Source organism: Leptonychotes weddellii, chromosome 6, assembly GCF_054177405.1.
Source record: "Leptonychotes weddellii isolate Sample4059 chromosome 6, ASM5417740v2, whole genome shotgun sequence".
Classification (NCBI taxonomy): Eukaryota; Metazoa; Chordata; class Mammalia; order Carnivora; family Phocidae; genus Leptonychotes; species Leptonychotes weddellii.
The window spans coordinates 8,770,176-8,793,372 of record NC_138374.1 but is presented as its reverse complement, the minus strand read 5'-3'; the positions used below and the strand labels follow the sequence as shown (position 1 = coordinate 8,793,372).

The 23,197-nt window shown below is 37.7% G+C and overlaps 1 protein-coding gene across 11 annotated transcripts in view; it reads right to left on the bottom strand.

Annotated features, from left to right (window-relative positions):
- ATE1 (arginyltransferase 1) overlaps positions 1-23,197 on the bottom strand; it is a 163,441-nt gene that overhangs the window by 82,646 nt on the left and 57,598 nt on the right. For all 11 annotated transcript variants that reach the window (XR_014146156.1, XM_081823377.1, XM_006738835.3 and 8 more), the window contains one exon: positions 2,210-2,391. Coding sequence is in view for 10 of the 11 variants with exons in the window: in XM_081823377.1 (XP_081679503.1) it covers positions 2,210-2,391 (182 nt within the window). In the remaining variant the exon portion in view is untranslated. The remainder of the gene's footprint in view (positions 1-2,209; positions 2,392-23,197) is intronic.

Here is a 23,197-nt window from a genome sequence, read left to right as displayed (position 1 = left end):
TTCTAATTTACTGTCTGCTTTGACGAAGCTGGAAACCCTTATTCATTTCTATGAATTGTGTCCAAGACACATAGATTCTTCTCAAATAAACATCTGTTAGACAAATTAATTCATTTCTAAAATTCATCTTGCTAACAAAACATAAATAAATGTCATGCTCATGATCCCCAATTCAAACATTTTTTTAAACCTACAGACTAGGTTATATAAAAATCTATATTGATTATAGATTAAAATATAAAAACTATATTCATTTACAATTTCTTAAGAAATTAAAGAAATTAAGCAGATTTCATTGAAATACACTATAATCAATAATAGAACCAGCAATTTATAGCCTGTTCTCCCCAATTTTGCTTGGAAATAATCAAATTTCCTGGCTGCCTTTCCTCTTCTAGAAAACTCAGCAAATCATATTCTCAAGTACACTAAAAGGAAATGACAAAACTGTAATGCAGAGGCAATCTCCCTGCTTTCAACTGGCAATAACTTTCATGCTCCCAGGCTCCTCTGCTTCTTCCTCAAAGCTCTCCAGCTCTAGAATTTCAAGAGATATACCAAAGCAATAAATAGAACTCTTATAATTTTGCTGGGGGGGTGCCTGAGTGGCTCATTCGTTAAGCGTCTGCCTTCGGCTCAGGTCATGGTCCCAGGGTCCTGGGATCGAGTCCCACGTCAGGCTCCCTGCTCAGTGGGGAGGCTGCTTCTCCCTCTCCCACTCCCCTTGCTTGTGTTCCCTCTCTCGCTGTGTCTCTCTCTGTCAAATAAATAAATAAAATCTTTAAAAAATAATAATAATAATTTTGCTGGGAATTGATTATTTACTACCTCAAATGCAGCAGGATTTCAATATTCCTTAGTTTATTGAGATATGAAATGTCATATATAGGTTGGAATTCACTATGTGGGAATAAATATTCTTGATATTTATCTGAGAAGTCTAAACAAATCTATAGCTACATACTGTAAAGTGATAGATACAAAAACAAAACAAGAAGGAAAACGACAATAATTTCAAAGTGTTGGCTGATTTTGGTCCAAAGAAAAAGTAGTTTTCTGAAATAAATATACACTTCTAAAGTTACAAAATGTAAATGCTTTAAATTATCAGTTCCAATATCACTGGCGTCATTATGTGTCATGAATATTCTTAATTAGTTTATACACAAATGTAACTAAATACATAAGAAAAAATAAAAGATCATTACAGAGACCAGTTGTAAACACTGTATCATTGTGAATCTGCTATAACTTGGCATTAGTAGACATTAGGTTGAAAATACCAAGATGGAGAATTTTTCTTTACATTACAGACTACTGAAACACACAATCAATTATGGACCAGATTTTTTTACAAAAATCAAATGGAGATTAAAAAAAAATGCTAACTCTTCCACTTTTGTAATTCAGAAAAAAACACATATACAGCAAGTAAAATAAATAATCTCAAAGTGTATCTTCCCAAGACGTGAGAATGTGACCACTGGACACAGAGATTGGGAAAAGAGAAAACAAGGACACCATGAGAAAGAGAGAGTCCCAAGGTCCCAGACAAGCAACAGAAGAATAGTTTTCAATTCTCCTTCCCTTCTCGACCCCATATATATGCAGACTAGAAGGCATAAAAATAGAACAAGTATTTTCATGGAGTAAGGCCCTAATCTTTCTCCCATCAGGACAATGCAAAGTATCTGTGCTGTGCTGCGTGTATTTGCAGCCATGGACATAAAAGGGAAATAATCTTTTGATGAGAGCCACAGAGTTAAGTGGACAGTTAGGGACTTCCCAGTCCTGTTCCATATACTTTCTCACATTATTTTATTTACATTAGATTCATTTAACCTTTAATTATGAAAAAACATACACAACAATGACAAAAATATGTAAATACTATAATATTTAAGGAACATTAAGTTGTTCCTGATAGAGCAGCTTAAATAAAGACATAAACAAAAAAAGCACCCCACAAACACAATGACTTGTCATATACTAGACGAGATGGATAACTTAAAAAGCTACAGAATTACCATCAGACATTGTCCTCAGTTCTAAAAGTGGTATTCTAAATACCAATATATAACAGACTACTATAGCAACAAAATTATGAACTATCAAGTAGGATTTCTGCTGTCATATGATGAACTCTAATCAAATGAGGAATTATCTGAAGTTCCATATAACCCATGAGAGCTGTCAAAAGTAATCTTACCGTAATGCAGAGTAGACACCCAAAGACAGGAATGAATAATCAGGATCGTAGTACAAATATACAGACGAGACACAATATGGAAGGATGTCAATCACCCCCACAGCAATGATTCTTCCATCAAGCCAATACTGCTGGTGAAAGGAGCCATAACCACAATCTGGTCCATGAGGGGGATTCTCAGCCTGTGAAAAAGCAGACATACATATGAACAGTTTGTTTTCTTTATCTTTATATTAAAAATCTTAATAATTATCCCATTATACTTTTATTTTCCGTTGTAACTCCTAAAATTTCCCATGTTGCCATCATCCTCTGCAGTCACAGCCTGTAAAACTTTTTACTTGTATAAACACTGACCGAACAAAAGAATGAGAAAAAGAAATAAACTTAAGATTTTTTTAACCTGTTTAAAAATTTAACAGTAGGAAATATAAATTTCACAGGATAAGTAAATATTAAACTATATTTTCTGTTCCACATAAAATTTGGGAAAGAAACGGTGTATGAGAGAAGATGGAGAACAGAAAAGGAGAGGCGGTGCATGAGAAGAGAACTGCCCCCATACTGCCAGCCAGGCCTGATCTGTAATGACCCTGCACTGAAAAGGCATATGATCCCATTATTTTTTCTAGGTAAGAGTTCTTGTGTAATTACAAAAGGGCTATAACACTTCCTCTTTCTGGCCAAAAGAAAATAAAGTTACTTCCTTACCATTATCTTAATGTAACTATAATCCACAAAAGAAATGAAGAGATTTCAGAATATTACCATTTATCTGTAAATAGTTGAGTGACATTTTTCATTTTAAAATTCAGTATGACTTTATTTTTTTTAAAGATTTATTTATTTATTTTTAGAGAGAAAGAAAGAGCACACGGGGGGAGCAGGGGAGGAGAGCTGAGGGAGAGGGAGAGAATCTCAAGCAGACTCCCTGCTGACCATGGAGCCTGACAGGGGGCTCAATCTCACAACCCTGAGACATCGTGACCTGAGCCAAAACCATGAGTAGGACGCTCAACCCAAATGAGCCACCCAGATGCCCCTAAAATTCAATATGATTTTAAATATAAACTGTTGCTAAATGAAAATCATAAAACAAAAATTATGACACATCATAAAAAATGCTTTGCTCTAGGGATGTTAGAGATTAACAATTTAAGTGAACAAATACAACAGCACATGTATATCATTTTCATACAGCTAAAATCACAGATAATATGTATGGATACAAGTATGAGAATGAAGAAAAATGAAATAAGTTGGTCTACCAATATTAAAACCAGGAAAAAAAAAACATTACAAGATAGGAAATCTACAGATCAGTATATCTCCTAACACAGATGCAAAAATGCTCACCAAAGTATCAGTAAATCAAATCCAACAATGTATAAAAAGAATTATATCTGTATGTGACAAAGTGAGATTTATTCCAGGTACAGAAGGCTGGTTCAACATTAGAAAAATAATTTTTTAAAAAAAGCAATTAATGTAATCCATCATGAAAACAGGCTAAAGGAAAAATCCTATGATATATAAACTGACACAGAAAACACCTCTGACAAAATCCAACATCCTTTCATGACTAAAAACTCAACAAACGAGGAAGGGAAAGGAACTTCATCAACTTAATAAAGAACATATACAACAAATCTACAGCTGACATCATACTTAATGGTAAGAAAATGGATGCTTTCCCCAATAAAATCAGGAACAAGGCTATGATACCCTCTCTCATCACTCCTATTCAACATCATAATGGAAATCCTAGCTAGTGTAATAAAATAAGAAAAGGAAATAAAAGGTATAAAGATTGGGAAGGAAAAACAAAAACTGTCCTTATTCACAAATGACATGATTTATTATGTAGAAAATCCAAAGAACCAACAACAAAAAATGGAAATAATAAGCAATTATAGCAAGGTCACAGGACACTGCGTTAACATTCTAAAGTCATTTGCTTTACTATATACCAGCTATAACTGGAATCTGAAATTAACAACCCAATACCATTTGTAAAACCAAAAAAATTACATGGCTAAGTATAAATCTAACAAAATATGTACAGAATATATATGCAGAAAATTCTGACAGAAGGAATCAAAGAAGAGGTATTACATGTTCATGAGTCTTCATCGGAAGACTCAATATTGGCAAGATGTCCATTCTTCCCAAGCTGGTTCACAGATTTAATGCAATCCCAATCCAAATCTCAGCCAACTATTTTGCAGATATCAACAAATTTATCTAACGTTTAAATATTTTTTTATTTATTTATTTGACAGAGAAAGAGACAGCGAGAGCAGGAACACAAGCAGGGGGAGTGGGAGAGGGAGAAGCAGGCTTCCCGCCGAGCAGGGAGCCTGATGTGGGACTCGATCCCAGGACCCTGGGATCATGACCTGAGCCGAAGGCAGACACTTAACGACTGAGCCACCCAGGCGCCCTATCTAACGTTTATATAAAAAGGCAAAAGACCTAGAATAGGCAACATAATACTGAAGAACCAGGTTGAAGGCCTGACACTACCTGATATCAAGACTTAGGATAAAGCTGGGGCACCCGAGTGGCACAGGTGGTTAACCGTCTGACTCTTGGTTTCTGCTCAGGTCATGATCTCGGGGCCATGAGAGCCCCGTCTGTGTTGGGTTCTGCGCTCAGTGCAGAGTCTGCTTGAGATTCTCTCTCCCTGCCCCTCCCACTTGTAAGTGCGCTCTCTCTCTCTCAAATAAATAAATAAATCTTAAAAAAAAAAAAAAACTTACAATAATCAAAATAGGGTGATACTGGTGAAAGAACAGACAAATAGAACAGTGTAATAGAATAGACAGCCCAGAAATAGACCCACATAAATATGGCTGGCTGAAAGGAGCAAAGACAGTTCAATAGAGAAAGGACAGTCTTTACAACAAATGATGCTGTAACAACTGAACACCCAAATGCAAAAAAATCTAAATCTAGACACAGACCTTACATCTTTCAAAAAAATTAGCTCAAAATGCGCCATAGGCCTAAATGTAAAATGCAAAACTATAAAACCTCTCGATGATAACATAGGAGAAAATCTAGGTGACCTTGGGCTTTGCGATGAGTTTTTAGACACAATGCCAGAAGCATAATCCATGAAATAAATAACTGACAAGTTGGACTTCATTAAAATTAAAAACTGCTTTGGGAAACACACAGAAGAATAAAAAGTGAAGCCACTGACTGGAGAAAATTGCAACACATGTATTGGATAAAGGACTGGTATTCAAGAATAGAAAGACTCTTAAAATTCAACAGTAAAAAAACAAACAGCCCAATTAAAAACTGGGCAAAGTATGTGAGCAAACACCTCACCAAAGAAGAGGTACAGGTGGCAAATAAGCATATGAAGAGATGCTCAACATCATTTGTTAGGGAATGGAAAAGAAAAAACAATGAGATAGTACTACCCAACTATTAGAATGGCTGAAATCCAAAAACCTAAATATTACATGCTGGCCAGGATGAGGAACAAAAGGAACTCTCATTCATTGATAATGGAATGTAAAATGGTATGGACACTTAGTGGAGGACGGTTTGAGAGTTTCTGACTAAGCTAAACATACTGTTACCATATAAAACAGTAATCGCATTCATAGGTATTTATCCAGTTTGTCTGAAAACTCAGATCACACAAAAACCCAAAGGCCTGCATGCAAATGTTCATAACAATTTTATTCATAATTACGCCAAACTGGAAGCAACTAAGATATCCTTCAATAGGAGATAAACAAATCATGATACATGGAATACTATTCATCAATCAAAAGAAATAAATTATCAAGTCACAAACACACAAAATGAAGAAACCTTAAATGCATATTGCTAAGTGAAAGAAGCAAGTCTGAAAATGCTACCTACATACATTCCAAATACATCCTGTAAAAGGCAGAACTATAAAGACAGTAAAGAGATCAGTGGCGGCCATGAGCGTGGGGGATTTGGAGGTGGGATGAGGAGATGTAGCACAGCAGACTTTCAGGTTGAAACTATTCTCTCCAATTCTGTACTGGTGGATATGTGACATTATGCACTTATCAAAACTCAGAACTTTACGACACAAAGAGTGAGCGTTAATGGATGCAAACTAAAAGAAAATCATTTAGGAGATTAAGGGATCCCAGGAAGGAACAGAAATATGACAAGAGAATCTAACTATCACAAATGTAAGAAGTAACCTGCCTGAAAGCAGTTGGGAGGGGAAAGGTGCTGACCTCAGTAACCTTTGGGGCCTATAAGAATGAAGGCAAAAGTAAATCTGCCATAAGCCTTGTATTCTACCTGATACAGTTGTTTTATATGAGACTACAGGTTAACAATTCTGACATTAATACACATATCTACTGTAAATGGATGGAGGCCTCTCACTGTTGGAGTGGGAATTTACAGATAAGCAAGATAGAATCCACAAGGTAACAGATTAGAATTGGAGACATGAATCTCCACTATATTAAGCTAAACTGTTAAGCTTAATATAGACAAGATGGTTACATACAGAAATATTTATAGGTCTGTATACATCAAATACATGTCCATACAATAAGAGTTAGTACGCACATATTATTTCTTTACTCTGTCAGATGAGAAGGCCTAAAGAAATGACACCCTAGTAGCAACAAGCACACCCAGCACCCAGATCTTGGTTTCTCCATTCTGTAGTATAAGGAACAAGCCTATTTGGGAAAATGGCTGATTCCAGGACTAGGACAGGAAATATACAAGATAAGCCCGGTTCATCTTTTTTAAGATTTCTTTATTTCAGAGACAAAGTGAGCAAGCAAGTGGGAGGAGGGGCAGAGGGAGAGAGAGAATCCCAAACGGACTCCACACTAAGCACAGAGCCTGATGCAGGGCCCAATCCCAGGACCCCAAGATCGTGATCCAGGCCAAAACCAAGAGTTGGATGCTCAATCAACTGAGCCACCCAGGCTCCCCAGCCTAGTTCATCTTGTGTCAAAATGTAAGAAAGCACTTGAAAAACAAAAAGAAATACCCATTGATGGAGTTCTGTCAAAGGAGCACAGGGGACGACTAAAAGAGCTCCCAATGGCCAAAGCTGGAACAATTTGAGCAACAGAATAAAGCAGTATCAGATTACAACCCATAGTACAAAATAAATATCCATGAGTCCATACTAATGTATATGATTGAAAAAAATAAATGAGGAAGAAAGACAAATTTCCCATACAGAAGAAGTCCAAACAGTTTATGTAAATATTCTGCCCTAAAGGTAAGAGAGCATAACTCCCTCCTGAAGTGTGGGCTACACACAGGAATTCCCTTCCAAAGAGTACAGGTATGGGAAAGGGGGTAAGAGAGTAACTGCACAGTTGATCAAGGTCAACAACAGCAAATGGGTGCTAGCAGTATCAGTGATTTCTAAAACTTCCACTGTTACAGTTAAAATGCTGTTTGGGCAATAATTGTATCTTTAAACTTTTAAGAGCATCCACCAATAATAATAATAATAATAAATTGTCAAACCCCAGTTCTAGCATTCACTGTCACATATACCTTTGCTCTTTAAAAAGCCATGTTTATCTCCCTAGAAACAGATACAGTTTGAGGAGTAGAACAGGCAACAAACAGAAGCAAAAAAAAAGAGGAAAGGATATTCATCTGTTAAAACTATACCACCTGACAGTAGGAAGGGAAAAATGAAGGGGGGGAAATCGGAGAGGGGGACGATCCATGAGAGACTATGGACTCTGAGAAACAAACTGAGGGTTCTAGAGGGGAGGGGGGTGGGGGGATGGGTTAGCCTGGTGATGGGTATTAAAGAGGGCACGTTCTGCATGGAGCACTGGGTGTTATATGCAAACAATGAATCATGGAACACTACATCAAAAAGTAATGATGTACTGTGTGGTGATTAACATAATATAATAAAATTAAAAAAAAACCAACTATACAACCTGAACTGACACCAATACTCTAAACTGCTAATGGACTTGAAGTTGAATCGCCTGTCTCAGAAGCTAGACTGTTCCAAATACGTAATAAGAAATACACAAATTCCTATATATCACTGAATTTTATGAAAACCATCTTTTAGATGTAAGCAATCCCTGAGGCTTATAGGAATGAAGTGCCCTGTCTTTAAAAATAATCAGGTAGGAGAACAACCCAGCAGGGACACGGAGCCAGAGACAAGCTGTAGTTTGTGCTACGTAAGGCGGGGAGCCTGTCAAATGCCAGGAAGCCTCCAAGTCAAACGCTAATTGGATGACTTTGAAATGAATCTAAATTCTTCCATAATTTCAGTTTAGCATCATTCTAGGACTCATTAAATCTAATGCGTACATTCATTCACTAAAAAATATATTTATCAAACACGTAAGTATTGACTTAATAGGCATTATCTCAGTAAGTAAATGACCAAAAGTTTATGTTAACCCTAAATATAAATCAGCCCTGCTTGTTGTACAAGCTTGAAATCTTTTTTCCAAACTGCAACTACCTTCTCAGTTTCCAATTTTAATAATTTCATTCATTCCCCGGACCTCCCATTTAATAACCTGCTTCCATTTACTTCACTTGTTTGTCCTCCTGTGAGTCCAGTCACAACCAATGCGTCCCACCACCAGTATTCCCATCTCTCAGTGAATGTGGAAGTCAAGGGTCTTCTCCATCTGCAAAATCCTATCTATGTATATAGGTATGGGCTGCCTTATAAATACTGAGGAAAGAATAAGTCAGACAACTATCTACTCTGACCCCCACTACATCACAGATGAGGAAACAAGAAATCCAGGAGTCAGTTAACAATACAATGATCATTAAATCATGGAGTTGTAAACTGACATACAAACAAGCCTCCTATCCCCTAGGTCAATGCTATTTTTATGCTATCCTAAGAAAATCAGCCAATCAAACACATTTAAATATCTTCACTTTTTGAATATCCCTAAGATATCCAAGTCAGTAGGTTAAGGCAACATGAAAAACAAAGTATTTCAATGCATGGTTTTCAACAAGTTTTCTTAAAACTTGTTTTGCTGTATTCCTTTTCTTTCCAACATGTCTTCTGACAATTAAAATATGAGTGATTTCCTTTCCTCCCTTGTGGGAGCTTCACTGATCTAATTTTTGAAAACAGATTTTTAAAATGGAAAACAATCTAAGTGAAGGCAGAGAAGAAGCTATTTTCCAAAAAGTACATCTGGTTGCTTCAGCACTACTGATTAATAATGATTTATGGTTCTCAGTTTGGTAAGTCAATTAATATTTTCAAGTTTTTCCACAGGTACGCGGCAGCTGCGGCAAACAGGTTAGAAGTGAACCTGAATTACTGATTGTCCTGGTCCTCTGTGAAGAGATGGAGCAGCCAGAGCCCCCAGATCACTCACTTCTGGCTGGGAAATCTGGAAAAAATTCAGGGCCTACCCTGTTTCCAATACCATAAACTGAACTGATCTCACTGCCATGCTTCATGTTTGTGAACATACACACATCTGCTGAATCAGGATCATCCTTCCACCTGACATAAATCTGCCGCAACAGGCTTTCCCTCAAACAGGATCCCTTAGCTCAAATTACTTAACACTAAAACATGGGAAGAATACAGAAATTTAAGGGACAGAGTAAAGGCAGTAAAAAGAGAAAGAACAGCAAGTAAATCTGTGAAATCAGAAATCAGCAGAACTCCTGGTTATGTCTCCCCATTCAACAACATCCTTGAAATCCAAACTCACTGAAGTTCATCATGCCATATGCTTCAATATGCTAGTATTTGGATACCTGTTGGTTTTTATGAGTAGCAACTAGAGATTACCTTTTTTGCAAATGTATGTATTTTCAGCTAACATAGATTTGTCGCTCTCACCCCCACTAGGTCAGAAAGATCCACATCTTATAACAGTCCCTTCACTTAATTCTCCAAGGGGCTCAGTCCCTCAGCATCTAGTCAGTGACTAGTCTCTTCTCACTGACTGCCTTGAGAATCCTATTTCAATACTTGGGACTGTCGCATTTCTTCATCCTCTTACTTCGTTAAAGCCTATTAATTGTTAATTAAACAGAACGAAATTAAATGAAATAAAATAAAGCCTATTAATTTTTAACACTCCCACTGTTACTTAAAAACACAGAAGGTGATACAATTATAGATTATTCAGGAAAATACACACTATTTGGGAAAGAGAAAGTAACAGAGGTGCAGGTATCATGTAAATTGGCAGCTCTCAAACTTCTTGGTCCCCAAATCTCTCTACATACTTGCAAAACTTATTGAGGAAGGCCAGGAGATTTTGCTCATTGAAGATAAGGAGTTCAGGAGATATTTACTGTACTAGATATTAAAACTAGTATTTTTTAAAATATGTATTTGTAATTTGCTTAAAAATAACAATGAATAACACTGTTAAAAAATAACTACTATAGGGCGCCTGGGTGGCTCAGTTGGTTAAGCGACTGCCTTCGGCTCAGGTCATGATCCTGGAGTCCCGGGATCGAGTCCCGCATCGGGCTCCCTGCTCAGCAGGGGGTCTGCTTCTCCCTCTGACCCTCTTCCCTCTTGTGCTGTCTCTCATTCTCTCTCTCAAATAAATAAAATCTTTAAAAAAAAAAAAATAACTACTATATTTCCCAAAACAAAACAAAAATTTAGCGAGAAGAATGGCACTGATTTACATTGCTGGAATCTCTTTAATGTCTGGTTTGGCAGAGGATAGCTGGACCTTATACTTGCTTCTGCACTTGCTGTCATCATGCAGCCTCTGGAAAACATCCCCATATACTCATAAGAGAATGAGAGAGAAAAAGGCTAATAAAATATAATTTTGACCTCAAGGATCCCTTGCAAAGGCTTCAGGGACCACCAGGAATTGCAGGACATTTTTGAGACCATTCACATAAATGAATTTTTTAAAATATAGGTAGCGAAGGAGGCTCTAAACTGTAAGCCATAAAAAGAAAGGAAGGACAGCAGAGTGACTTGAGTCCAGGATTTGGAATTAAAGTATCTGGAGTTGAACCCTAACGCCACTATACACTTTCCGGCTATTTTACCTTAGCAAGGCAATAACTACTTTTAAAACTATCTGTTTCTGCATTTTTTTTTTTTTAAAGTAGGCTCCATGCCCAACGAGGGGCTTCAACTCACGACTCTGAGACCAAGCCAGCCAGACATCCCTCCATTTCTGCATTTTTTAAACAGGAATCCTACTACTGCTCACCCTCAAAGGTCATCGTGAAAAACAAATGATAAGGTACAAAGAAAAGCATCTTGCAGACCGTGAGCAAATCTGGGTCAGTTTTTGCTTTTAGTTTTAAGGGGTCTGAATGGCACACCCTAAGAGTTTACATCTGCGAGATTACACCAAAAGCTCCTGTAACAGCAGCTATTCAAATTAATAGCAGCTATCTTAATTTCACCATAAATTAGTCAGTGACGTGATTAACAATATTGAATAGTTTACCTTTCTCATGCTTGCACCTTGCACAGTCCTAGATATGTGAAAAAATAAGGAAAGTTATTTCTCAGAAGTTCCTCCATTGCAAAGATTTAGCTGATAACAGGAAAAAATATAATAGAGCTCACCACTAGCTATACAAAAGAAAAAGCATCTTACAGGCTGGGGAAGAAGGGCAAGGTTTATGGATGAGGGGGCCCTGCAGGAGGACACCAAAGGCACTCTGCAGAAATGGCATCAATATTGATAGGCCAATTTAGGCTTCTAGTTAAACTGCTCCCCAAATGGGTGTATATGTACTCTGATAAAGTACACCTGTCTCCTGACCCACCTGCCTCCACATACACTAGGCTTAAAAAAACACTGTTAAGACTCAAAGGAGCAGACAAAGGGGGAGTTATTCGCCAGGGACCAGAGGCAGCATTTATTTGCTGGGGAGACTTAACCATGGGTTCAAAGATAGTAATAGGAAAGGTCTTCAGGGCCTTTAAGAAAGCAGAGCCTGCACTGTCCTCCCAAGACATCCAAAAGTACCTCTCCCAGACCACGCCTGTTCACACAAAAATCTGCAATTAGACAATTAGTGTCCTGCATTTTTTTTAAACAGCAGTTCATGGAGGCCCCCAAACGAAATCATTTTAAGCACCAGATTAAAAGTCTGCATTGTTTCAAAAGAACTTATTCCTGCAATTTTTTTGCCTTTTGTTAACAGTTTCACGAAACACTGCACTGAAGTTTGGATTTATTTAACTTTTTTAAAAAGATTTATTTATTTGAGAGAGAGAGAGAAAGCACAAGCACGGGTGGGGGGAGGGACAGAGGGCAAGACAGAATCTCCAGCAAACTCCCCGCTGAGCGTGGAGCTGAGGCACGGCTGGCTCTCAGGACCCCAAGATCATTACCTGAGCTAAAATCAAGAGTTAGATGCTTAATTGGACACTTAACTGACTGAGCCACCCAGGCGCCCCATCGGGATTCATTTTAAAAATAAAAACACAAGGATGTGCTAAACCACTATGATATCAAAATCTACCTAATTTCTTAAAAAAGAAAACCCAAAACTAATTTGAAAATTTGAAATAATAGGGTCTATAATTAAGAAATGAAGAAAATAAATGAATTTAAGTTGGAAAATACAAATAGCAATGCTCATGGTGATATGTCATGCAATGATTTAAAAATCAAATGTAACCAATTTCTAATTTGTTGGCAGACAATCAGTACACTAAAGATGGCCACCAACTTAACACACTTCCCGGCTCATCGCTATATTATATGGTAGATATAATGACAATCTACCTGGAAGACTCCAGCCCTGTTTCTAGTTATGTCCAAAAATATGTGAAATTAAAATACTTTAAGGACCAATTCTGAGAAAATATATGGTGATTGGACATGTAGTTCCCACCAAAGAACATTCCACTTTCCTCTAATCAGAATCCTCTAAATGTCCAGGAAAAGAAAAACCTCTCCATAACCATGCACTTCCATTCACTGACACAACACTCAGGCAGCTCTTCTGGGCGGTAAGAGAATTGTACTTAACACAAGGTCTGCTTTTAATGAGTACTTGTTCCCCTGGCAAAAGCCCCCCTCCTACGAAGACAACTGTAGCCTTGAACTAGCTGGGAACATTACCTGATGGGTTTAGCTACCAATAGGCATTGTAATCACCACCACCAAGAAATATTTTGTCTTTCTAGGTTACTTTTCGGGGGCTGATTCTGACAGTAACAGAAACTGAGTACTCTGATTTGATATCCTGCAGGATGTCAACATTTTACAACCCAGCTTACATTATAGGAGACAAATTTATTGATCCTAGCCTTCAAAATATTCAATTATCTTAGGTATTATACATTAAATAATGTTAATTCTGTAACAGGCCTGTACCAAAATTATTAGTCTATGCAGGCTTATTCTATATTATTTCCAATCACCACTTATATTTCAATTCAAAGACAGTAACATTTAAGTGATGCTAATAAAAGAAAGTGCATGTAAAAGTTATAGTATTTTCTTTTACTGAATTTTAAGCAACACTTTCTCTGCTCATAAAGAAAGCATATAAAAGTTAATTTTACTAAGTAATAAAAATGACTTAATTTTTATAGCCTTAAAATTAGGAAGAATTCCTATGATGTTCCTATTCCCACAATTCTCTCAAGTTGCTACACAATACTTTATACCAGGTAAACCTCTAAATGCCTCCATTTTATCAGAATCCCTGAGTTGATGAAGATTAGCTGGTCATCGGAGAGGAACAAACTATACCAACTGCCTCAATTTCTGTTGATAATCTCAATAAACAACAATTCAGTAGCATCTAACTTAAAAATTTTAATCAGCTCCTATTGACTATGTCCAGGACACGGATACCATGACAACCTTTGTGCACTTCCAAATTGGGAGAAAGAACCAAATTAAACAAAATTGTAAAATAAAATAAGCTAATTACAGTCCATTCATATGAAGAACTATTATGTAGTAAATAAAAACTATTTTTACCAAGAATTTGTAATAACATTATAAACATTCTGGGGTGCCTGGGTGGCTCAGTTGTTAAGCATCTGCCTTCGGCTTGGGTCATGATCCCAGGGTCCTGGGATTGAGCCCCACATCAGGCTCCCTGCTCAGCGGGAAGCCTGCTTCTCCCTCTCCCACTCCCCCTGCTTGTGTTCCCTCTCTCGTTGCGTCTCTCTCTGTCAAATAAATAAAGACTTTAAAAATAAATAAATAGACATTTCTCCAAGTTAAGTGAAGACAATATAAAGTGTCATGTATGATCACAACCATATGAAAAATTTCTCTCTCTACATGTGTGTGTAGCACACACACACACACACACACACACTTATAAAGATGGGGGAAAAAATCGAGTCCTGTCAGTACAGGGTTCATGGATGATACATATTCTTTTCTCCATTTATTTTTAACAAAAATGCAATAATGTATAATCAAGAGTTTTAAAAACTGAGGTTGAAAAATTATTAGCATGTATTAAAAAGACACAGTGGTATCTGAAATTTGATAAAGGCCAGAAAAAAATGGGTGTTCTCTTTTCATTTATTTATTTATTTATTTATTTATTTTAAGATTTTATTTATTTATTTGAGAGAGAGAATGAGAGAGAGAGAGAGCTTGAGAGGGGTAGGGTCAGAGGGAGAAGCAGACTCCCCACTGAGCAGGGAGCCCGATGCGGGACTCGATCCCGGGACTCCAGGATCATGACCTGAGCCGAAGGCAGTCGCTTAACCAACTGAGCCACCCAGGTGCCCCTCTTTTCATTTATTTTTTATTTAAATTCAATTTAGTTAACATATAGTACATATAGTGTATTATTAGTTTCAGGGATAGAATTTAGTGATTCATCAGTTGCATATAACACCCAGCGCTCATTACATCAAGTGCCCTCCTTAATGCCCCTCACCCAGTTACCCCATCCCCCCACCCCTCCTCCCCTCCAGCAACCCTCAGTTTGTTCCCTAGAGTTAAGAGTCTCTTATGTTTTTGGGTTTTTTTTAAAGATTTTATTTATTTAAAAAAAAAAAAAAAAGATTTTATTTATTTATTTGACAGAGAGAGAGATAACCAGAGAGGGAACACAAGCAGGGGGAGTGGGAGAGGGAGAAGCAGGTTTCCCGCGGAGCAGGGAGCCCGATGCGGGGCTCGATCCCAGGACCCTGGGATCATGACCTGAGCCGAAGGCAGACGCTTAACGACTGAGCCACCCAGGCGCCCCAAGAGTCTCTTATGTTTAAGTGCAGTTCTGGGCTTGATTTTCTATTGACTGAGTTATTTTACAATTTCGCTGGGGCAGAGGTTAACTTAAAGATTTCTGCCCAGTAGAACAAGTAACCCAAAAAGTTACAGTTTAATGCCCTGTAACTCAGAATCAGTTGTTTTTGTCTAACTTAGCAATCTCATCTCAACCTCTTATTAAATTGTGTATCTCAGTATCTGTATTTTCACAAATGCTCCTTGCACCAGTTTTAATGTGTTACTGGTTCTTGCTCTAATTAATGAGTCAAATAAAATTTGACATGTGTTCATGCTCTATTTGTATGGTTATCATGCTTTTACCTTTCTGAAAATGTAGTTTAATAGTTTTGGAGTTGACCTACTGAGAAGCTCAAGTGAATACTTAATGGAGCTAAAAAACATGCAAGTGCCCTTCACAGCCTGTCTTTTCTTGACTCTCAAAGACATTCCTACAGAGCAACAGAGCTCCAACTGTGCTGTGTTTCTCTGTTTTTTTCTCCCTCTCCACTAAGTGTGTGCTTTTGTTTTTGTTTCTGGTTCTCCTACGACCAGCAAGTTATCCCCCTTAGTGGCAGCAACAGTTAGATTTGGTTTATGGTCTGTTGGATGAATGACGTAGATCTATTCTCCACTGAATGAGAGGAGACAGAGTTTATTAGGGTTTTTTTGTCTGTATATTCGTGAGTTCAATCGATTAAGGAGAACAGCTCTTTGAGATCTGAACCCATGAGTTTCTGTGTTTACTTGTGACCTGTAGCTCAAGTTGCAGAACTGGAGCTCAGAGCTCTAAGTGTCTATGAATTTGTGATTCAGAAAAGTCTTCATTTCTTATTGTATGTGAAACATTTTCCTGCCTTCAGAGGGTATTAATGAATCATACCATCACATTTCCTTATTAGAGGAGCTCTATAAAATTGATTTATAGACATAAGTAAACGTTTATATAAATCAAATATTCTCCAAATTCACAGAAAAAAAACTCCTTACAGAAACTGTGAGCTCAGAAACAATTTAAAATAAATCAAACTGGCTTAATAATTTTGGTTTAAGAAAGAAAAAAGGGCGGCACCTGGGTGGCTCAGTTGGTTAAGCATCTGCATTCAGCTCAGATCATGATCTCGGGGTCCTGGGATGGAGTGCTATGTTGAGCTCCCTGCTCAGTGGGGAGTCCTTCCCCCTCTCCCTCTGCTTCCCTCCCTCCCCCTGCTCGTGATCTCTCTCTCAAATAAATAAATAAAATCTTAAAAAAGAAAAAAAAGAAAAAGGGTATGTCTTTTCTCAGATTTATTAGTATTAGGTATAATATATGAATAGATTTTTAAAATAATATGAGTTTGTTTTCTAATGAAGAGGTTAAATTTCTAAAACCACTCACTGGTTTATTAATCAAAAAAGTTAACATCATTCCTACATAATGCTCATGATTTCGAAACATGCAAATTTGTGTTAGACTGAATTAAATTATAATTCTGACATTGAAAAATATTTTTAAATTGTGGTAAAATACACATAACATTTACCATTTTCAGCATTTTTGAGTGTACATTCACACGTGCAACCAGGCCACGATCCACCCACAGAACTTTGTCAGCATCCCAAACTGAAACTCTGTATCCACTAAACAGTAACTCCCCACTTCCGCCCTCCCCAGCCCCTGGGAACCTCTGTTCTACTTTCTGTCTCTATGAATTTGCCTACTCTAGCTACTTCAGGTAAGTGTAATCACATAGTATCTGCCTTTTTGTGTCTGGCTTATTCCACTTAGCATTATGTCCTCAACGTCCATCCATGTCATAGCCTATGTCAGAGTCTCCCTCCTTCTTAAGGCTGAATAATATTCCATGGTATGCACACATCTTGTTTATCTCTTCATCGTTTCATAGACACTTGGGTTGCTTCTACCTTTTGGCTATTGTGAACAATGCCTCTATGAACACTGGTTTACAGTATCTGTTTGAGCCCCTGTTTTCAATTTTTTTGTGAATATACCTAGAAGAGAAATTGCTGGATCATATGGCAAATCGATTTTTAATTTTTTAAGGAATTGCCACTCATCTCCCATAGAGGCTGCACCATTTTACATGCCTACAAACAATTCACAAGGGTTCCAATTTCTCCACATCCATGCCAACATTTATTGTTTGCTCTATTTTTGATAACAGCCATCCTAATGGGTGTAAAGGTGGTATCTTATTGTGGGTTTCATTTGCAGTTCCCTAACGACTAGTCATGTTGAGCAACTGACAAACTTTTTTATATATTACGTTTTATGGTGGCTTAAACATAACTCCTAAGATTCTTAAATAGTTTTAAAATGTGGATTAATATAAATTAACAAATGCAATAAACAATCTTTGGATACCTAAGTAGATTCTAAGTAAGACTGAACACTAAAACAATGAGCATAGTATTTATAAATTTGTCCTGCTTATTTATATATGCTATAGAATGACTATATCTTTGGGTCATGTCAATAAACACGTTCATCTTTGCTACTCTGAGAAGATGTAAAAGGGATGCATAAGAAATTTGTGATGTTTGGGCACCTGGGTGGCTCAGTTGGTTAAGCGACTGCCTTCGGCTCAGGTCATGATCCTGGAGTCCCAGGATTGAGTCCCGCATCGGGCTCCCTGCTCGGCAGGGAGTCTGCTTCTCCCTCTGACCCTCCCCCTCTCATGCTCTCTCTCTCTCTCTCTCATTCTCTCTCTCAAATAAATAAATAAAATCTTTTAAAAAAAAAAATTTGTGATGTTTGTATTTATGCACTTTCCCAGTCTGCTAAAATGCTTACATAATCAGGTAGTTCTCAATGACCTACCTCCCAGTTTCAAGAACCCAAAGCTATTACTTTATTAAAAGATATAATTCATATGTACCATATTAAAGGCAAAAATAAGAGAGAAATACATTTGGGTATGCAAGGTAACAGGATAACACTTGTTTTTATAGAAGAGAGTGAGGAGAATTGTTCTAAGTGTCGGCTTGCTTCAGAATATAAAAAAAAGCACGGTGAAAGACAAAACTGGAGGGACTACAGCTAGTACTAAGTTGAGGGAAGTGTATTTTATTTGCCTAGTTTATAATGCCTGAGTCTGAAAGGAAGCTACAGTTGACTCTTGAATAACATGGGGGTTGGGGCACCAACACCCCCCACCCAGCACAGTCGAAAATTCACAAATAACCTTTGACTCCCAAAAACTTAACTACCAACAGCCTGTTAGTGACAGGAAACATAACTGATAACAGAAACAGTCAATTATTTTGTGTTATATGTATTAGATACTGTGTTCTTACAATAAAGTAAGCTGAAGAAATATTAATAAAATCATAAGAGAAAATACATTTACAATACTGTACTATAAAAAAATCCATGTATTAGTGGATCACAGTTCCAACCTGTATTGTTCAAGAGTCAACTGTACAAAACATGTTAAAATGTTGGCTGAGTTCACTCAGTTTGAGGGAGCTCTTCATTTGAGATACCCTTACTCACTTTAAAAATGAAAAAGTGAGGGTTAGGGTGATAAAGGGGCTTGTCCAAGGTCGCAAGACCCATTTAGAGGAATGAGAAGGACCCAAACCTGGAATTCTCAACTTTCGGTTCAGTGTTTTTCTCACTGGACACTGCTTCTGTGGTGCCCCATGTCAGAACATCATCACAATACAGTAACATGTTCTATTTAATGTAATGAATTAAGATATTTCAGCAACTTACTAAGCCAAAGGATGAATCAAGAAATATATTTCTCAATGACATAATTCTTAGGAAATGTTTCAAAGCAAGCAAAAAAGTTTATAAACTTTTTTTATATAGTTATAAATATATTTATAACTTAAAACTAGAAGCACTGTGATGACAAAAATTTGAACTTTACAGAGCTTAAATCATTGAGGAATGATTTACAGTAAGTGTGTTTAATAAGTGTGACAGAAATAAGAAAGGAACAATTTTTGCATTTCTATCACAGAATACATAAAAATTAAGATGTTAATCTGTTAACTGTTTTCTTTACTTTGACATTTCCTTATATTTTTAAATCCTAACTATCCAACAAAAAGACTTTTAGTGAGGCACCACAAAACGCTTACAAGGAAAAGTAACAGAACCCCAAACTTCACAATTCTACAGATTAGTCAATATTTATTGAACACTACAACAAACACCTTAGAATTAAGAGGAACTATCTTAATGAAACTTACTTAATGTCAATTCAATTTGAGACTTGCTGGAAAAGCATCCCCCCAGTGACAACCCAACCTGATATTTTTATTTAGAACTGAATGACTGCAGGGCGCCTGGGTGGCTCAGTTGGTTAAGCGACTGCCTTCAGCTCAGGTCATGATCCTGGAGTCCCTGGATCGAGTCCCGCATCGGGCTCCCTGCTCGGCGGGGAGTCTGCTTCTCCCTCTGACCCTCCCCCCTCTCATGTGCTCTCTCTCTCCTCTCATCCTCTCTCTCAAATAAATAAATAAAAAAAAAAAATCTTTAGAACTGAATGACTGCAAACATCAAACAAGACTGACATCCCCATGGAAACTAATCCACCCCAGGATTTACCATTCAAACATTTTCTGAAGCATTCATGCATATTTAATGGGTAACAAAAATTGTCAAGGCAGATGACCCTAATTTTGAACAAAGCTGAAAGATCCTTTCAATGCAAACCACTACTTGCTAAAAGGAAGACTGATCTGGCAAAGAGGTACCTGCAATGGACTGCGATTTTAAGATGCCTAAACTAATCTAAGCTCCATGCCAGAAAAATCTTCAACAAGGAAATTTATGGCATTTTTCTCTTTAAGGTCTGGTTTTCTATTCTAGTAAGCTTTCTCTTATTCTCAGAATAAATTTTGATATTTTTATCACAGGAGATTGGTTTCCAGGAAAAGACTTCCAGTTTATACAATTTCACTATAAAACATAAGGTTTCAAATAACATTGGCTCAACTATCATGTGACATCCAGAAGCAAACTGGAGGTAAGTTCATGTATTCATCCAGCACTTACTGAGTGCCTGTGTGAGCCCAGGGAATCCTAGTCTGACTATCACATAAAAGATGTTTAAGCCCTACTTACTGAATAGCTTCGGTTCAACCGATTCTTGGTCAGCAGCCTCAGGAGCAGTCCCACCCCAGCCATGACTGCCCAACAGCCTTCAGACCTAACCGAAGGGGAGAGCAGTCAAATGATAATCCCAATGAGTTGGGGGATCTGGCTCAAGAATTCTAACTGGGGCCTCTGCCCAACACTACTCTGCCTGATTCTACAGTATATGGGACTCAGCCTGAAAACTACATGACTCTTCCCCAACCCATGAAACTAGAAAAAACAGCACCCCTCACTTGCATCTCCCTTTTGCCCAGTGGATCAAGCCACGGCCTAGCTTTCCTTTTCTAATCATTCAGTACCAATAGCAGCCTGACAGCCATTCTCTGAGATCTAGCCCCTGTTCAGATACCTCTGTTTGCCCTGGTTCTGGCTCTCTACACACAGCTGGTGCTCCCAGGCCCCAGACCAGACAGCAGGTGAAAGCTCCTCCCAGGTCACCCAGCTGAACCCTCTTCCTACCCTTCTCTCCGCGGCTCTCCAGTTCAGGCAAGCTCTCTGGCTACCACATCCTCAGCATTCTCCTTGTTTGGTAAAATTGTTTTAACTCCCTTCCCAAGTTTAACAGCTCAGTCTTCTCCACTTCAGCCCTCCACTACTACCTCTACAAGCTCCCTTCAATTCTAACAAGACCCAGTTTGGGTAACAGCCATTCCCTCTTCCAAATTCTGGCCACTGGAGATACCTTGACAGATACCTTGACATCTACCAGAGCCACCCTAAGCAGTGACACTTCATTTGCCTGCGGACTGAAGAGATGGCCAGGTTTTTATGGTTCTTTTTTTTTCTGCTGCTACCTGCAGCTTGCAATCAGTGTACACACACACCCAGATGTCCACATTATTCCAATCTACCACAGAGCTCTAAGTGAGAAGTAGCTCTCAACTTCAAAAAGAGCTTGGAAAGATGGTTTCACAAGCTATCAAAAAATACTAATGGCTAACATTTAAAATTAAGAGTATTAACTACATAGCTAATATTTAAATATTCCTTAAAACACATCTGTTTCAATATGTAATACTATCTTGGGGGAATACTAAAACTGCAAACACTACACTACAGGGATGAAGTAAGAGTGCAAGATATCAAGCTGAATCAAATCTTTTCTACAATATTTTAGAAAATTAAAGGATGAAGGGGGCCCCTGGGTGGCTCAGTCATTAAGCATCTGCCTTCGGCTCAGGTCATGATCCTGGGGTCCTGGGATCGAGCCCCGCATCGGGCTCCCTGCTCCGCGGGAAGCCTGCTTCTCCCTCTCTCACTCATCCTGCTTATGTTCCCTCTCTCGCTGTGTCTCTCTGTCAAATAAAGAAATAAAATCTTTAAAATAAATAAATAAAGGATTAAAAAATGATATATGCCTTTTCCCCCCAGCTTTATTTACACATGATAAAATTCACCCATTTTAAGTGTAAAATTCTGCATATTTTTAGCAAATTTATAGAATTGTGGAATCATCACAATCCAATTTGGGATCATCTCTATCACCCCCAAAACTCCCATGAGCCCCTTTGTATTAAGCCTCCACTCTTACCTCTAATTCCACTGATCTCCCTTCTGACTCTCTCAATTTCCTTTTTTTGGGTAATTCATTTAAATTGAAACACAATATGTAGCCCCCTGTGTCTGGCTTCTTTCACACCATGTTTGCAAGGTTCACCCATGTTGTAACTTATATCCTAACTGGTGCCTGTTTACTGCTGAATAGTATTCCACTGTATGGATGGACATTTATCCACTCACCAGTTGACAAGACATTTGAATTATTTCCAGCTTTTGGCCATTATGAATAATGCTACTATGAACACTCACATCCAAGTCTTTGGATGTATATTTTCATTTTGCTTGGGTATATTCCTATATTTTTGGGTCATATAATAACCCTATCTTTAATATTTTGAGGAAATGCAAAACCATGGCTATACCATTTTAATAATCCCACCACAATGTATAAGGTTGCCAAGTTCTCCACATCTTGCCAACACCTGTTACTGTCTTTTGATGACAGCCATTCTAGTGGGTTTGTGGTGGTATCTCTTTGAGGTTTTAACCTGCATTTCCCTAATGGATGGTGAGCACCTTTTCATGTCCTTATTAACCATTTGTATGTTTTCTCTGGTGAAATATATAATCAAGTCTTTTGCCTATTTTCTAACTACATTGCCCGTCTTATTATTATTGAGTTATGAGTTCTTTCTGTTATTGAGTCTAACAATTCCAATTTGATTAGAGATGATTTCAATCCTTTTCAATTACTGAGATATGCATAATGGTACAGCATCTGATCTGTCTTAGTAAATGTTCCCTGTGTACTTGAAAAAATACGTATCATTATAGGGTACAGTGTTCAGTAGAGGTCAATGAAGTAAAACTGTGTGATGGTGTTGTTCACATCTTCTATGGTCCTTCTAGTTTTCTAATTGTTCTGTCAATTATGGAGAAAGTTGTCCCAAAGTCTCCAACTATAACTGTGGGCCGGACTCTTTCTCCTCTCAGTTCCACTGGTTTTTGCTTCATGTATTCCTGCGCTCTTATTATTGTCTCACATTTTGGATTACCGTGTCTTTACATGATGAACCAACCACTTTATCTCTATGAAACATCCCTCTTCCTTTCAGATCCAGCCTTTGCCCTAAGTCTACTTTGTCAGGTACGAATATAGTCACTCCAACTTTCTTACGA